Source organism: Aythya ferina, assembly GCF_964211825.1.
Source record: "Aythya ferina genome assembly, chromosome: 3".
Taxonomy (NCBI): domain Eukaryota; kingdom Metazoa; phylum Chordata; class Aves; order Anseriformes; family Anatidae; genus Aythya; species Aythya ferina.
This window is the reverse complement of record NC_140298.1, coordinates 12331918-12346030: the sequence shown is the minus strand read 5'-3', so window position 1 is coordinate 12346030 and position 14113 is coordinate 12331918. Positions and strand designations below refer to the sequence as shown.

Sequence of the window (14113 nt, the reverse complement as noted above, 5' to 3'; positions counted from 1 at the left end):
AAGAAAAGAAGGTGATTCATCTTGTAAAGCCAGAAAATTTACATGGAACTCAGATTACAATCAGGATCCTATTTCTGGGAAACAGGACATTACATAGCATCACTACTGTGGGCAATTACACGGGGTAATGGAGGTATTCAAGGAGGCCCCAGCATTTATAACTCCATGGATGCAGTTCTAGTGCATACTTAATCTAGAAGATTCCAGGCTGCAATCACAAGGCACACCTCACTACGGTGAAAACAACAGAAACAAAGCAACCGTACCCTGGGACACTGAATTTAGAGCGTTCAGAAGCATGAGCAGATAGTCAAATAAAAGCAGCTTGCATTCAAATGCAGGTGGGTTTTTTTGTTTGGTGGTGGTGGAGTTTTGTTGTTGCTGTCTTCCCCCTCTCAGAGGAGGCAGGATTTTTTTAATATGGATGGGTGGCACAAAAACAAGTGTGAAAGTGCTTGGGAAAAAAAGACACGTGGGGCCAACAGACTGTTTTAGTTGGTTTGTTTCAAATAATAAAAATAAAGCCAAGCAGAATGTACACTGGCAGTAAAATCCTAATATACTAAGAAGGTCCTTGATGTGACTGGAAAAGAAAACACCTTGGGAGTACCTGTCCATAGCTTGTTCCACTGCAGCAGCAAAACTAACATGCCTACTTCAGAGCCTTTCAAATGTTTCTTCTGTGCACATATTAAAAAGGCTTGCTCCAATGTAAGAGTGGCCCATGTAATGGAATTTCCCAAATCAGTCTTTTCTGCTTGCTACCTTTCCCCAGGATACAAAGGTACACACAGTGACAGCACTGTTTCTGTTCTTTATTCACACACCTCTAAACACTGCCTTAACAACCCAGGTAAGTACACCCAAAAGCAAGCGGGACTAAGACAACTGCCCTGACTGAAAAATACTTGGCCCTTCATGACTTCACAAGACATCTTTCTTCCCTGTCTTGAGGTGAAGAGAAAAACAAGACAGAAAAAAACACAAACATGAACAAGACAAAAGAATTCAATGAAACAAGAGACAATTCCAAGCAGAAACGCAGATTAACATAGACCAAGAAGTACCAAGAGGAGGTGATAAATCTGAAAATGCCTGGACTTCAGCAAGATCTCACTGTCCTGTAGCATTTCTGAAAGGATCTACTTCAAGCTTTATTTTTTAAACAATGGATATTTTGAGATGCTGATGAGGTGGCCCCAGAAGCTAGAGCACAAAAGCACCTCAAAAGACAGACAGCAGACCCTTCTCCAGCACTGCTGGATCACCAAGGAAAGAGGTAATTGCTTTCTGAATTGAAACACTCCTCTAAAACTACAAGAATGACTACCTGCAGATAAAAATACGGACCCCCACAGAATATTAGTGATGCTTATGAAGGGATTTTTCAATTTATTTTTGACCATTGAAACACTGTTTTTTACATGCAATACAGTCTTAAGCATGGGTGGTCTCCCAAAATCATGAAAACTTGAAGTTAGTGCAGCTTCACAATAATTTTTAAAGCATCCACACATTGCTGGGATTAGGCAAGCAATATCATAAGCAATAGACACTCAGATATTAATAAGCCCAAGCACCAGCTCTATAAACTCAATTAGCTTTGCTGTATTAAAATATGGAACCAGATTTTACTGCAGCAATTTATTTCAAATACACAAAACCCCATTTACCCGGTAAGGAATAGACACTGTCCTACCAAAACTTAACTAAAATTTTCCGTTAACATTAGAAACAAGAGTTATGCTTACCTTATCAGCACACATTGCCACTTTAATATCTTGCTTTGTAATCTCATAATGCCTTATATTTCGTACATAATTCCCAACCAATTTTAATATGTCTGCAGAAATGTATTCTAATACTGCCACTATGTAAACAGACACTTGGTGATCAATTTTGTAGCCTAGCACTTCCTGAAAGGAAAAAATAAAAAAATAAAAAATCAGTGCTACACAGTTATTCAGTAAATGAAACATACACAACAGGTTACAACTAAACCTTGCAAGTTTCTAACTCCTCACCATAAACATTCAAGGCATACAGTCTATATTAAAGAAACATGGTAGCCTGTAGGCCAGGAAAAGAAACAGCATCATCGCAGACTGTGGAGCTGACAACAGCCCGGAACTGTCCCAAAAGCCTCACTTAAAAGTTAGTTAACTGTCTATAGCATAAACAAAGCTAAGCAGTCATTTGATTCAAGTTTAATTGTTCTTAATTCACTTTGCATGACTCAGAAAACAATTAAGAAACTTCCAGAAAAACTCTTAAATGTACAAATTGAAGAAATACAATCAACTAAACTGAAAACTCTGAAAATTATGTTGAAAACAGGTATTGTTACTGTTCTCTTGTTTACATTTCAGGCAGCACACAGACGCTTGACAAAACAAAGCTGTCAACCTCCAACTGCATTCCAAGAGCAAGATCATGTCACTGCTTACCTTTAATAAAGGGTGGATTTTTTCTACTGGGAGAGATAACGGATTTCTTCGTTTCCTCTTCTCAATAGCAGACTGGGCATCAGCTATTGCCCACTTATCAATAGGATGGGGAAAACTTTTTTGAACACGATCCTTAAAAAAAACAAAACCAGAACTAGAGGGTAAATACATAATTGGAATTATCTGAGCAATGCTAATACACTCTGAAATCACTTCTCATTAATTAACAAATTAATGTATGCAAATGTTGATATTTTGACTATAAGAGCTTCTATAACACAAACTATCATTTTGGTACACATTGCTCACCACATTCCTAAGGGATATCAGAATATCATTTCCATAGAAAAATCTAGTGCTTAAAATTTGAGAAATGCCAGAATGAAGTTGCTTTTGCAGGTACAATTTGCTCCTTTTGTGCACATGGGTGATAATTCAGCAATTAAATATGTTTAGACATAGAATGGTCACTGAATGAGAGGATAGGAGCTTTGTTTCACCTTCACTGATGAGCACACAGCCCGAATTGTCTATCACTCGCATGCAAACCCCTCTGAAGACAGCGTAAGAAAAGACTGCCCAACAGTTCCATGTCTGCAGTTGGCCCAATCGTGCCCAGCTCAGCTTTGCCCTCATTTTTTCCTGCAGTTTAATTACTGCATCCAGCATTCGGTGCTGGAACACACCTACACTCGCCCATGCTCTGAATAGCTCTCCTGCTGGAACTCACACATGGGTCTCTGGAGATTCAAAGCCCTGACTGTTTTTGGTAGCCCAGGTGTTTCAGAAAAGGTGCCAGAAATCTAATTTCTCAGATCGCTTCGCATATTTTTTCAGACCACAGTTCCCACTGACTGTTTCAGTTGCAAGCGCTCGCTTACGTAAATATGACCCCAATTTGAGCAACCACGAAATGAGGAAGATGAAATTAATGACCACTTACAAAGAGCTGGTACAGGGCAATGTACACAAACAAAAACTTTCCAACAAAAAGAACTGGGACAGAACACAAGTCTATAAAAGGTGGCAACCAATGTTTCAAAGTACAGATTCCTTTTTTTTTTTTTTTTGTCCTCCCCACCCTCCATCATAACAATTCTGCAAGAGGAAAGTAGAAGTCATACTTAAGAAAAAATAAAATCTCATTTGCTATCTAATACTGATTTGTTACCCCTAACACAGCCCAGCCTGCTGACTGAAGAATGAAGGTGTCCTGGGGGAAAAATAACCGTGTATGACCATGTAATTAAAGACGGAATCATCACATGTAAACACAAAGGGGGTAAATTGAGGTTGCCTGATCATCTTCAGTTCTTGCATTTCTCATCCTAAGGGCTTGACTTCACAACCAGAAGACTCTTAAAGCAACACTACATTTAACCCTGGCTTTTAAACAATGCTACCAAAACACTTCATGCAATCTTCCACAAACCTCTGTTACTTCAGTTGACCAGAGTAATGTTGCAAAACAGGCTAGCCATGAGAGGGGACACTGAAACCCCATTAGGTGTCAACATTCAAAACAAGAGGAAGGATGAAATTCATCAATCTTGAACTCAGCTTAGTGGTTTTTTTTTTTACTTGTTGAATTCCTGGACATCTTAGTGATTTTTTCTTGCTGCTTGTTTTAGTTTTGCTTGTTTCTTTTTTGGCTTTCCAGCATTGTTTTAACCAAATCTTTGTCCATAAGCTCTCATCTCAGCCCTCCGCGTACCTGTCAGAGCATTGCCTACACTCTTCTACACTTTCTTCAGAACATGAGGAAGTTGCATCTTGTTTTGCAACCTAACCTGGCACAGCACAGCCACAGCCCCCTAGGACTGGAAACCAACATGCACAGTCTGCAGCTGGGCAGCAAAGTCTTCAAATCGTGGTTAAGCACAAAGGGCTACCAAGATATTCACAGGCTTAGAGTGAAACTGAATTAGGTTGTTTCTCAAATGGAGGTAAGACAGCTCTTCTCAAACATCAGGCTGCTTTTCTGAGCAGAGGTTGTAAACCTTTGAAAACAGGATCGTCAGAGAAGAAGCTTCCTTAGAGAGGAAAGAAGCGTTCCTCAACTCATTCTGAGAAAGCAGCTGAACTATTTTTGTTCAAATTTCCGGGGGGGGGAGTGTATCAGCCTGTATCACCACGCTGAGAAAGCAGCACGAGATCACAGACGAAGCAGCTACAGTTCGCATGCTATCTCGGGGCGGGGGGGGGGGGGCAGAGAAAAAAGCCTTTTGAAAGGAGCCAGTCAGCTTTACGTCCAGAAGTTACACTCACCAGCTATTACACGGTAATGCGGTTCGCAGGGACTGTTTTACTGAGCATTGAACAAGAAATGCAACCGATGGGAAAATCACCTATTAGGTAACTCAGCAGGTTTTCTGCTGAAGGTTCTGTTACATAAACATACATAATTACGGCTTCTCTTTCTTGTACCAAGTGATCCTTTTCGCGTTGTGAAATGATTTCTGTATGGACTTTTTATACAGCAGCTCAAATTACATTGCAAAACGCGGATCAGATTTGTAATAAATATTCTCCGTACCTCTACATCCAGAAAACTTCTGGGCTGGGCTTGACACAGCATATTTAACAACTGGAGAATTAACTCCTCCACGTACTGTAACGCATCTTCGGTAGAGGAAAGTTTAGGATGGACCTGCACCTGAACCTGTACGGAACAGAAGAATCAGTCTTATTTTTTGTTCTGCCCCAAGTTATATGCTTTACTCACAAAAAAAAGATGGCAAAAGAATGATCCAAACAGTTTAGAAAAATCCAACGAGAACTGCATGTGTGCTGAGCTCTATTAAGGCACGCTGGGCAGAGAAGCGAAACACTCATTTACACTTGCTAGGAACACAAACCTCAAATATTAAACGTACTCAAATGGCTGTAAGTAATATTTAATGTCAAAAAAACAGCTAATTAATAACGGTGTTCAGCAGCGCAATTAGGAAAACTCCTTAAATACTCTGCATAAATTCGTCTTTCCACCCCAACTCTTACACCACCGTTTGCAGAGCACGCTGCAGATGTAGGGTTTTGTCCCATTTACAGCCCCCTGCACACCACTCAAGCTACAATAACAAGATCCAGAACTTTTTTCAAAGGCGGAGCACTACAGAAACAGCAAAGATATTCAAAGATTTTCCCATCTGGGAATTCTCACTGGTGTAAACCCACTGAGGCACACTATTTGGTGCTCCTCCCAAAGGGTTGGGTTACCAACTTATTTTTCTAGACAGCCATCTGAACGGCAGCACAGCTTCCCTCTGCACTTTTGCAGGTAACAAAATAGCACGGTTTTAGCTGGTTTAAGTTTCAGGTATGCAAAGCTCCCTGCTCCAAGAGCTTCGAACTGACAGGCAGTTTAATCTCAACCCCAAGCACTGATGGCAAATATTATGCCAGAGCAAGCTGACTGCTGACTTTCGCAACACATTTCAAGCCCCAATTTCATCATTTTACCATTCCCACTGCACTCAACTCAAAATGCCTCCAGTTCTCTCAATCACCTCCAGAAGAGCTTAACCACCTTAAACCAAACCCCAACAATCTGTCTCATCCCAATATTAAACCCATGCCTATATTCAAATCCCGCTGCCATAATTATTTAATTTCACAGCTGAGTTCTCATTCCTACTTGCAGCTATAGCAAGAATTAAATGTTATGAAGTTCAAACACGCAACAGCCTCAAATAGAAATCCACTTGCTTGCTAAGGCACTCATTAGCTTGAAAACTTCATGTCTGGGCACAGCCCTGGTGCTCACTTCGCTGCTGTAGAGAATTAAATGCACTCGATCAGGGGTTTAGTTACTTGCAGGTTGTGTACCTTGATCCACTAGGTCTTAAAGAACGCCTCTGACGTTTGCTGCTTTTTTTAAACTTGAAAACACTGTTCGGAGAGGAGAACTTCTCCCCACGTGACTAACGAAAAGAAAAATGAAACTGTTGGGGTAAAGAAAATACCAAGAACTCGGCCACGCACAGCCACAGCGCGTGTTTTTGGAGGTACCTGCGTAACAGCATCCCCAGCAGTCCCAGCAATCATTTACAATTCAAATATCGATGTCTGAAACACTGCACCAGCTCGGGACATTTTAACATCCCAAATTACAGACCTGCAGGAGACTCCTCTGAAAGATCAGAGCTGATCCGAGCTGCCTGGAAGATGCCGTCTTGATTTATTTTAAGGCAGAACTGAAAAAAAAAGTCTATTATGTGAACCCTCTGGATTGCTCTAGCATTTGGTACTCAGAAAAGTATTAAGTTACTGAGTCAATCAGGCAATAAAAAATACGGAATGGGATAAAACTGAGTGATCAAAAACAGCTCTGTTTCTACCTTTTCTTAGAAGGCAGATCATGGAGAAGGGACTCGTCATCCCCTGCCTGCCTGTAATTGTCTATAGGAGTAAGAACAAACAAACAAACACCACGCCGTGACCTGAAACATGATCCGCAGTCAACCGAAACAAAGTCAACAGCGATAACCTACTTCTCGTTCAGGAGATAAAGTTCCAAGCATTTTTGCTAAGAGGTTGTGTTTGGGGAGCAATTACACCCTGCTTCTCGAAGACCAGCGTCTGCTGGCAGCGCCGGGCTCTGCCTCAGCACAACATCCACCTCGGCGGAGAAAAACATCATGAGGGTGCCTCCGGCTGGCCGGCACAGTTTATCTCCATTAGGCAGGCAGTAAATAAGCTTCATTGCTACTTAAGTGAGATTTAGTATCATTTAGGGTTCAAAGTCAGCCCGGCAAAGGCAAGAAAACAACTAGTCCGACGGGGAAAATTACAGGACGGCCCGGTGCACGGCCAGCAGAGGAACGTGTAATTTGGGTATCTGCACCCCGGCAGCACCTCCAGGCTGGGGCCGAGGAGCAGGCAGTGCCCGAGGAGGTCATCAGCTGGGGCGTGATGCAAGAGCGGCGACGGCAGCACGGGGTTTGGAGAGGGAAGGCAGCAAGCGAGGACATCTGCTAGCGGGCGCCGCCACGTGACCCGAGCCAAAAAAATAGTAATAATAATAATAATAAAAAAGGAGATCGAGTTACCGGGGGGGTTTCCAGCCTTCGCAGAAAGTCCGCTCAGATTCAAAATTAAAAATTATAATGATAATTAAAAGCAAACAAGCAGGCCACCCTGCCTTATCAGCCCTGAGACGCTGGAGCGCGGCGTGAATCCCACCAGCCCCCTCGCCAGCCCATGTCAGGAACAGGGGCGATAAAAACAGAGGAACAACTTCTGAAGTGTAGTGATGTTTGGATAAGATCCTTATCGAAGCGTTTAACCTCTCCCTTAAATAATGACAGAACCCATCCCTTCCCTCCCACACACACCAAAACGTCTATCTCGTGATAAGGGGAATTACCGCAAGAACAGCTTCCAAATCTTTTGACCAAAGCTTCAGTTCTCCAAGATAAGCCACCAAATCCTGAGGGGAAAATACAACTCAAAATGGCTAGAAACCCCTGCCTCCACTGCTCCATTTTCACCCAATTCTTTCCTTTTTTATTTTTTAAGACATGCAGGCCTTCTTCCCTTGGATTTTGGAATGGAAACAAACCCACCAGGATTTTCTTTAATTGAAGACAAGCCAGGCAAGCCTTTCTCGAACAACTTTCTGTTTATGAACAGAGAAGGTGCAACCCCTGCTCATGAAGATTTGTAGCACTTCAGGAACATCCTATGACCCTATGACTTGGCATCCCCCTCCTACCCCTCTTTTCTTTTAATAAAATCAACAAGAGCAAAGAATTTCTGTCAGAAATGGCAACAAATTACAAATCAGGCGCCAGCAAGCCTAAACTGTCTGAAAAAGCCAGAGAAAGAGACTAACACATCTCTTTAATGAACAACGCAACAATATCTGATTGCAATTTATAACCCTTAGCAACTTGTTCTATATAAAAAAATTAAACATTTTTGATAAAGCTTTTTCAAGCAGTAAACCAGAACGCAGACCTGTTTCTCATAGGAAATACATGATCTAGACCAAACCCAGAAAGAAGGCTGAGTCCGAGGGAAGCAGATTTTACAGCTCCAGCTTCCACAGGGGTTTTATTTTCCAACTGGTCCAACACAGCAGCTCTGAGGCTGGCCACAAGATAATCCAAAGCCGAGCCCAGACCAATATTCTGCAGTTTATCCTGCACTAAAGAGATGTTTGTTGAATTTACTCCGTGACCTTTCCCTTTCACTTGTTGTCAGTCTGCTTGGTACAGAACCAAGCCCCCTTCACAAGAGCTTTCAGTTACCCCTCCCTCACGTCTGCAAGAGGGAAGGGTGATTTACGTTGAACATGAAGCTGAAAAATCTCAGCCTCTGCCGAAAGCATCTCTGTAAGAAAGAGTGCAGAAAAAGATAGAGAACTGCGTGCCTCCACGTGCAGCAGAAGCTTCAGAAAGGCAGATAACAGAGGGAAATCATCCAAAAGCCACACAACAAACCAAAATGCACAAGCAAAGCATCTTCTGTCAGGCAGAGAACGTCATTTCCATAGCCAGGCAAGGATACCCATCTCCCGGGATTCTGGCACAACGTCAAAGTGTGAATCAAGCACCGAGATGTGCTCAGCACACAAGCACGCTTCGCTGAGCACAGGTACCACCGCACCAGGATTTTCTCTCAAGCTGAGGCACTTGTAAGAAAGCTGAAGGAAAAACATCAGGTTTATCACAGCGTCTGGAGAGTAAAATGGAAGAAGCTGTGACACGAGAGGCTGCAGAAGTAAAGCAAGCAAGCGCTGCCCTTCCCTGCCTGCTTGGACAGCAAATGCTCCCCTGTTACCAGCGGGGGGAATCCATCATTTTCCTTGCACTGCAACATGGTGGGAAGAGGCTGGGCCTCTGGCACCTCTCCCGAATCAAAGACCAAGCTGTTTTCCAAAACACAGGGCGAGACTCAACTGATTACAAGCACTTCTCCAAACCTTCCAAATACCGAGGACAGACGTGGAAAACACAAGCCTTCACAGCCAGATTATGACATTATTAGAAGCAACCTGGTGGCAGGGCAGGCTTTTTTCTTTCCCTCCCCACTTGGGTTGCTCTGAGAGTCTTCACTGATGTTACACCCCTCATTTTTACACAGCACAGCTTTTGTTAATCTGCCCTCGATGACTACAGAAGTACCGACAAGCAGCTGCTTATCGCTGAAGTACTCCAGGATGAAATGTTTTACGGACAGCTTGCATGAATGAGTGTTCTCATAGAGCAAACACCCCATAAAAACTGTGTTTTCTTTTTTTTTTCTTGTACAACTCCACTGATACTCGGCAATTCTGCAGAGCTTACTGCACTTTTCTGCTGTTTACTGAATTTTTCAGGGATCAAGCTAAGTAAAACAAGCACAGGGGTCTTAAATCCGCACTTGAGCAACTTCAGGATCTTAACTTTATCCTCTGCAGCCATCAGAAGCACAGGGAATCCAGAGCTATCAAAACTTAAGGATGTCCTACATCTGCAGTGAAACGGTGCCAAGAATAACTACGGCTGCTCGTTACTCAGAACAGCAATTGGGCCGTCATCAGTTTAGAGAACGAGATAATTAAGTCAGGTAGAACTGTTTGTGTCAGCCACGGCTTCCCAAGCCCTCTGAAGTCACTTCAGGAACTTTGCTCGTCTCTTTCGCTCCATGAAAGGTAGAAGAGATTGACTAAGCGACACAGTGAGGATCTGGGAGCACACTGCCTGGAACAATTCCCTTGACTGAAGCTGCAAATCCTCCTCAGCTGTCAAACCACTTCAATCCCATCACTCTGAGCGCAGTACATTCCAAGAGCACCCCTCATTAATTGCTCAACTGCTTCAAAACAACTCGAGGTATTCAGGCGGTGGTACTCCTACATCTGTACGGCAAGGAAGTTGTCTTCTTTCTCTAAACGATGAAACTACTGAAGGTAGCCAGCAGTAAGGATGACTTTCTGCAGTCAAAACCAACACATCAGGGAAGAAGCAAGTCATAGCTACGCAGAGAAATTCCTAGTGTACAAGAGTTACACGAGCAAGATGAAGCCCCAGGGAAAGATGTTCAAGAAAAACTATCCAAAAGGTTCTGTTCAGAAGGAAGCGTGCACATTCGCTAGTACAGGAACACCACTGTTTGAAGAGGCATCGCTGTGCAAGCGTCTCTTCTCAGCCTGGTTTCCGAGGAGTCCCAAATCCATGTGTCTCTGTCTCCAGCCACCCCAGAGCCCTGGTGCGTCATGTCTTGAGTCCTCTGTCTTCATCGCCAGCATCTCACCTTCCATCCACTTCTGCAACCACAATTTCAAGCACCAGCTGACATTCTTACTTCCTTTTCTTGCAGCTCGTCACCAGGATTACTGCCTTTTGTTGGCGGCTGTGGGGCTCTGTGACACTCCTCTTCTGATGCTTCAAAGTAACAGCGACCAGGCAGAGAAGCATCTCTCACTACACATCATTTTCTTCCTAATTGAGTGCACTGGAGTATATCTTGACAGGATCTGAAGAAGAATGGGAAGAAAAGGGATTACATTATGATCTGAATGGCACAAAAGCTGCTTTCTGCAAACACAGCTGTTAAATGCAGTGACAGTGCAATACAGAGCCTATTGTTGAGGCCCATGTCTAATGAAATACACGGCACATGCTCTTGAGAATTTATTGATGTAAAGAAGTGATTTATTCTTACTACATGTGCCTGGTTTTTTGCTTGATAAAAACACAGAACCAAGGTAACACAGTGGGAAAAATAAAACCCTTTCAACAATTTTTAAGAAAGGGATTCTAGCACTGTTGCTCAAGCTCCACTTTACAAGCCAACGTGAAGTTACAGAAGAGTAACTGCAGCCTTCCCCAGGAGCTGGGAAGGCTCCATCCTGGCATACGTGCTTCAGCAACATTAAATTAAAACACCTCTCTCCTACTCGGAGATATTAATTCAGCGTAGGCCTCCCCAAAGCGTTAAGTCTCACTTGCAGCCATGCAGGAAAACATAACAATCCTGTCCGTGTACCTGGCAGGTTTCAAGGTGGAGCTCGGAAAGCAGCTGCTGCCACTACCTGGGCATGAGCTGGGAGCAGGGCAGGAAAATTCTCCTCCAGACACACATCGGCTTCGCACAACCTGACCCTGACAGAGGGAGCTCTCCCTCCAGGCCAGCTCTGCCCTTTGACCTTGCTGGCACACGCTGCCACCATCTCTGTCTTACTGGTCCCGTACGCGGGCTCCAGGGGCAGCTCTGGTCTCTGGCTGGCCGAGCAAGGGGCAGGGTCTCAGACCCAGCTGCCACAAAGGTTTTCCTGAGCAAGGATGGACGATTGGCAAAGCACGCAGGCTGCAATTCTCCCCGGCCTACCTGCCACTTATGACAGGCTCATTACGTTATGGGGCCTTTATCTGAAGGGCTAAACGCCCTAGCTGAGATGACTTGCACCCATGTAAGTTAGTAAAACACCCAGTTTGGCTTCTCCATTAATGAAGAAGCCATTAAAAAAACAGCTTGATGTTTTCATCAGCCATTTAGTTCCCCTGTAACTCAACTATTGGGCTGCTCGGTGAAGCAGGTGACACGGACAGGTTCTCCATTTCTACAGGGACAGGAAGCAGCAGCAGCCTGCGCTTCTGGAGCACGCCGGGCAATAGCCTGAGAGAAGATAAGAAACAGGTGGCGACCTCATGAAGAGCTGAGGTTAGGAGTTAACATCTGCTAGACAGTTGTGCGTTTGAGTGTCAAGCCTCCAGAACTAACTCCACGTCACTGCTGCTGTCCCCCAGCCCGCAGCAAGCAATGGTGCACAACACAGCGAAACCAAGACAACGTACCTTGCAGGGGCAGTTTGTCACCCTCCGGAGCTTGTCACCGCTGGCCTTCTTTGTTGACTTCAGACTCCAGAATTCCTCCTTTCTGCCCAAATCCCTCGGCAAGCATCTTTAATCCAGGGTGGCTCCATGACTGCCTTGCCCATTAGGATATAACCTTGTGCTTCAGATGTAGAGAGCAATTCCAATGTTTTTTTCTCATTTTTGCCTTGAGATCCTCAGTCTATGTCCTCCTCCAGTACTCAGCACTGAGCCTGGCTCCAAGTTCGATGAACCCCTGCTAATCCACGGAATAAAACAACCTCCAAAGGAGCGAGTCTGTGCTGTTCTGAGACCTTGGGTGGCTCTGCTTTCCCCCCAGGCTCCAGTTGGGTGCTTGCAAGGAGCACAAGGAGCAGCCAGGTGGACAATGTACACACAAGTTTACTTTCAGAGAGAGCCTACCGACGAGGGACAGACCATTAGCACCACAAACTATGGATAAGACAAGCAAGAAGACTTCCAAGATGTGGATGAGAGCACACTGACCCGATGGAGACCTCAGAGAGCACGCCCGGAAAAATGAGGGGAGAGGAAATTCGGAAGAAATACTGCACCGGCACGACTGCAGCACTTGAGCTTTCCAACCCGCACCGGGGGATGCAACAGTTCAGTCAGCCCTAGGAGCAAGTGCTTTGAGGGAAAGCTGCCTTTAACTGTGAGAAATATGTAGATTTGTAAAATGTTGCCGTGTTGGGCTAGGAGAGCACTGAGCTCAATCTGAGCAGCAGCAGCCACCTCCAGCCCCTCAAACCTTCTCCTTCTGAGCCCCGAGTGGAAGAGGAGCCCCCCAAACACCCCCTCATGAGGAGCCCAACACCCCCACACCCCCAGCCCTCTCCGCTGGCTCCCTGTGGAGTCCCCACACCCCCTCGGCACCCCCCCAAGCGCCGTGCCCAGCCCCTATCTCCCCTTTTGGATCCAGCAGGGCGCCCCGCGGCCCACTGCCAGGCCGTGCCGGGGCCCTCACCAACCTTCTTGAGGGCGGGCACCAGCAGCCCCCGCCACTTGGGCGCGTTCTCCTCGCTGAAGAACTCGTAGAGCAGCGGCTGCGCCTGCATGCTGCCGCCGGGCCCGGCCCGGCCCTGGGGGGGGCCTCAGGGCGGGCGGGGCAGCGCCGGGGACGCTAGGCCGCGGGGAGCGGGAGGGAGCGGGCGGCCTCCCCCCCCTCAGCGCCTCGCCTCAGCAGGAGGCCCCGCGGCCTCCCTCCGCCTCCTCCGCCGCCACCGCCGCTGCTGCCGCTGCCACCGGCGGCAGGCCCGCAGCGGCGGGGGGAGGCGGCGGAGGCTGCCGCATCCCCCCCGCACGGGCTCTCGGGGGGCGAAACCGCAACGGAGCGGGAGGGGAGGGGAGAAAATGGAGGGGGGGGGGGGGGAGCGGCTTCCTCCTCCTCCTCCTCCTCCTCCGCCGCCGCCGCTGAGGGCGGGGTCGGGAGCGCGCCTCCGGGCTCGGCTCGTCCGCCGCACGGCTGAGGCGGCGGCGCGTGCGCGCGCGCAGCCCCCGCTGGCCCAGCAGCCTCTCGGCGGGGGCCTCCGCCCCGGCGGCGTGACGTCACGCGGGGAGAGAGGAGGGGGGGAGGGAGGTGTCTCCACCCTCCTCCCCCCCCCCCGGTGCGCGCGCGCGCGTGAGCGGTGCTGAGGGGGCGGAGGAGGCTGAGGGCGGCCACAGAGCCTGGGGGCGGTCACAGAGACACAGACACACGCAGAGACACAGACAGACACACAGACACGGCTCGGGGCAGTGCCCAGCGCCCCCCGGAGCCTGTCCCATTGCCCGATCACCCTCTGTGTGCAGAACATTTCCCCAACCCCCAGCTTGACCCTCCCCTGTCCCAGCTCCATGCCG

At 46.6% G+C, this 14113-nt stretch overlaps 1 protein-coding gene and 1 long non-coding RNA gene across 3 annotated transcripts in view; both read right to left on the bottom strand.

Moving 5' to 3' along the window:
* The window catches only part of SOS1 (SOS Ras/Rac guanine nucleotide exchange factor 1), a 57492-nt gene extending 43842 nt beyond the window's left edge, over positions 1-13650 (bottom strand). Inside the window, exons 1-4 of one of the 2 annotated variants that reach the window (XM_084515443.1) lie at positions 13243-13650; positions 4984-5109; positions 2448-2579; positions 1752-1916 (exon numbers count right to left, since the gene is read on the bottom strand). In XM_084515443.1, coding sequence (XP_084371569.1) covers positions 1752-1916; positions 2448-2579; positions 4984-5109; positions 13243-13329 — 510 coding nt within the window. In that variant the 5' untranslated portion in view covers positions 13330-13650. The remainder of the gene's footprint in view (positions 1-1751; positions 1917-2447; positions 2580-4983; positions 5110-13242) is intronic. The other variant, XM_084515442.1, reaches the window with a different exon arrangement.
* Positions 9618-12955, bottom strand: LOC311433944. Its single transcript, XR_014691100.1, has 2 exons — positions 12233-12955; positions 9618-10911 (listed from the first exon to the last, which is right to left on the bottom strand). It is a non-coding gene; the product is annotated as an uncharacterized lncRNA (long non-coding RNA).
* Positions 13651-14113: the final 463 nt, after the last annotated feature.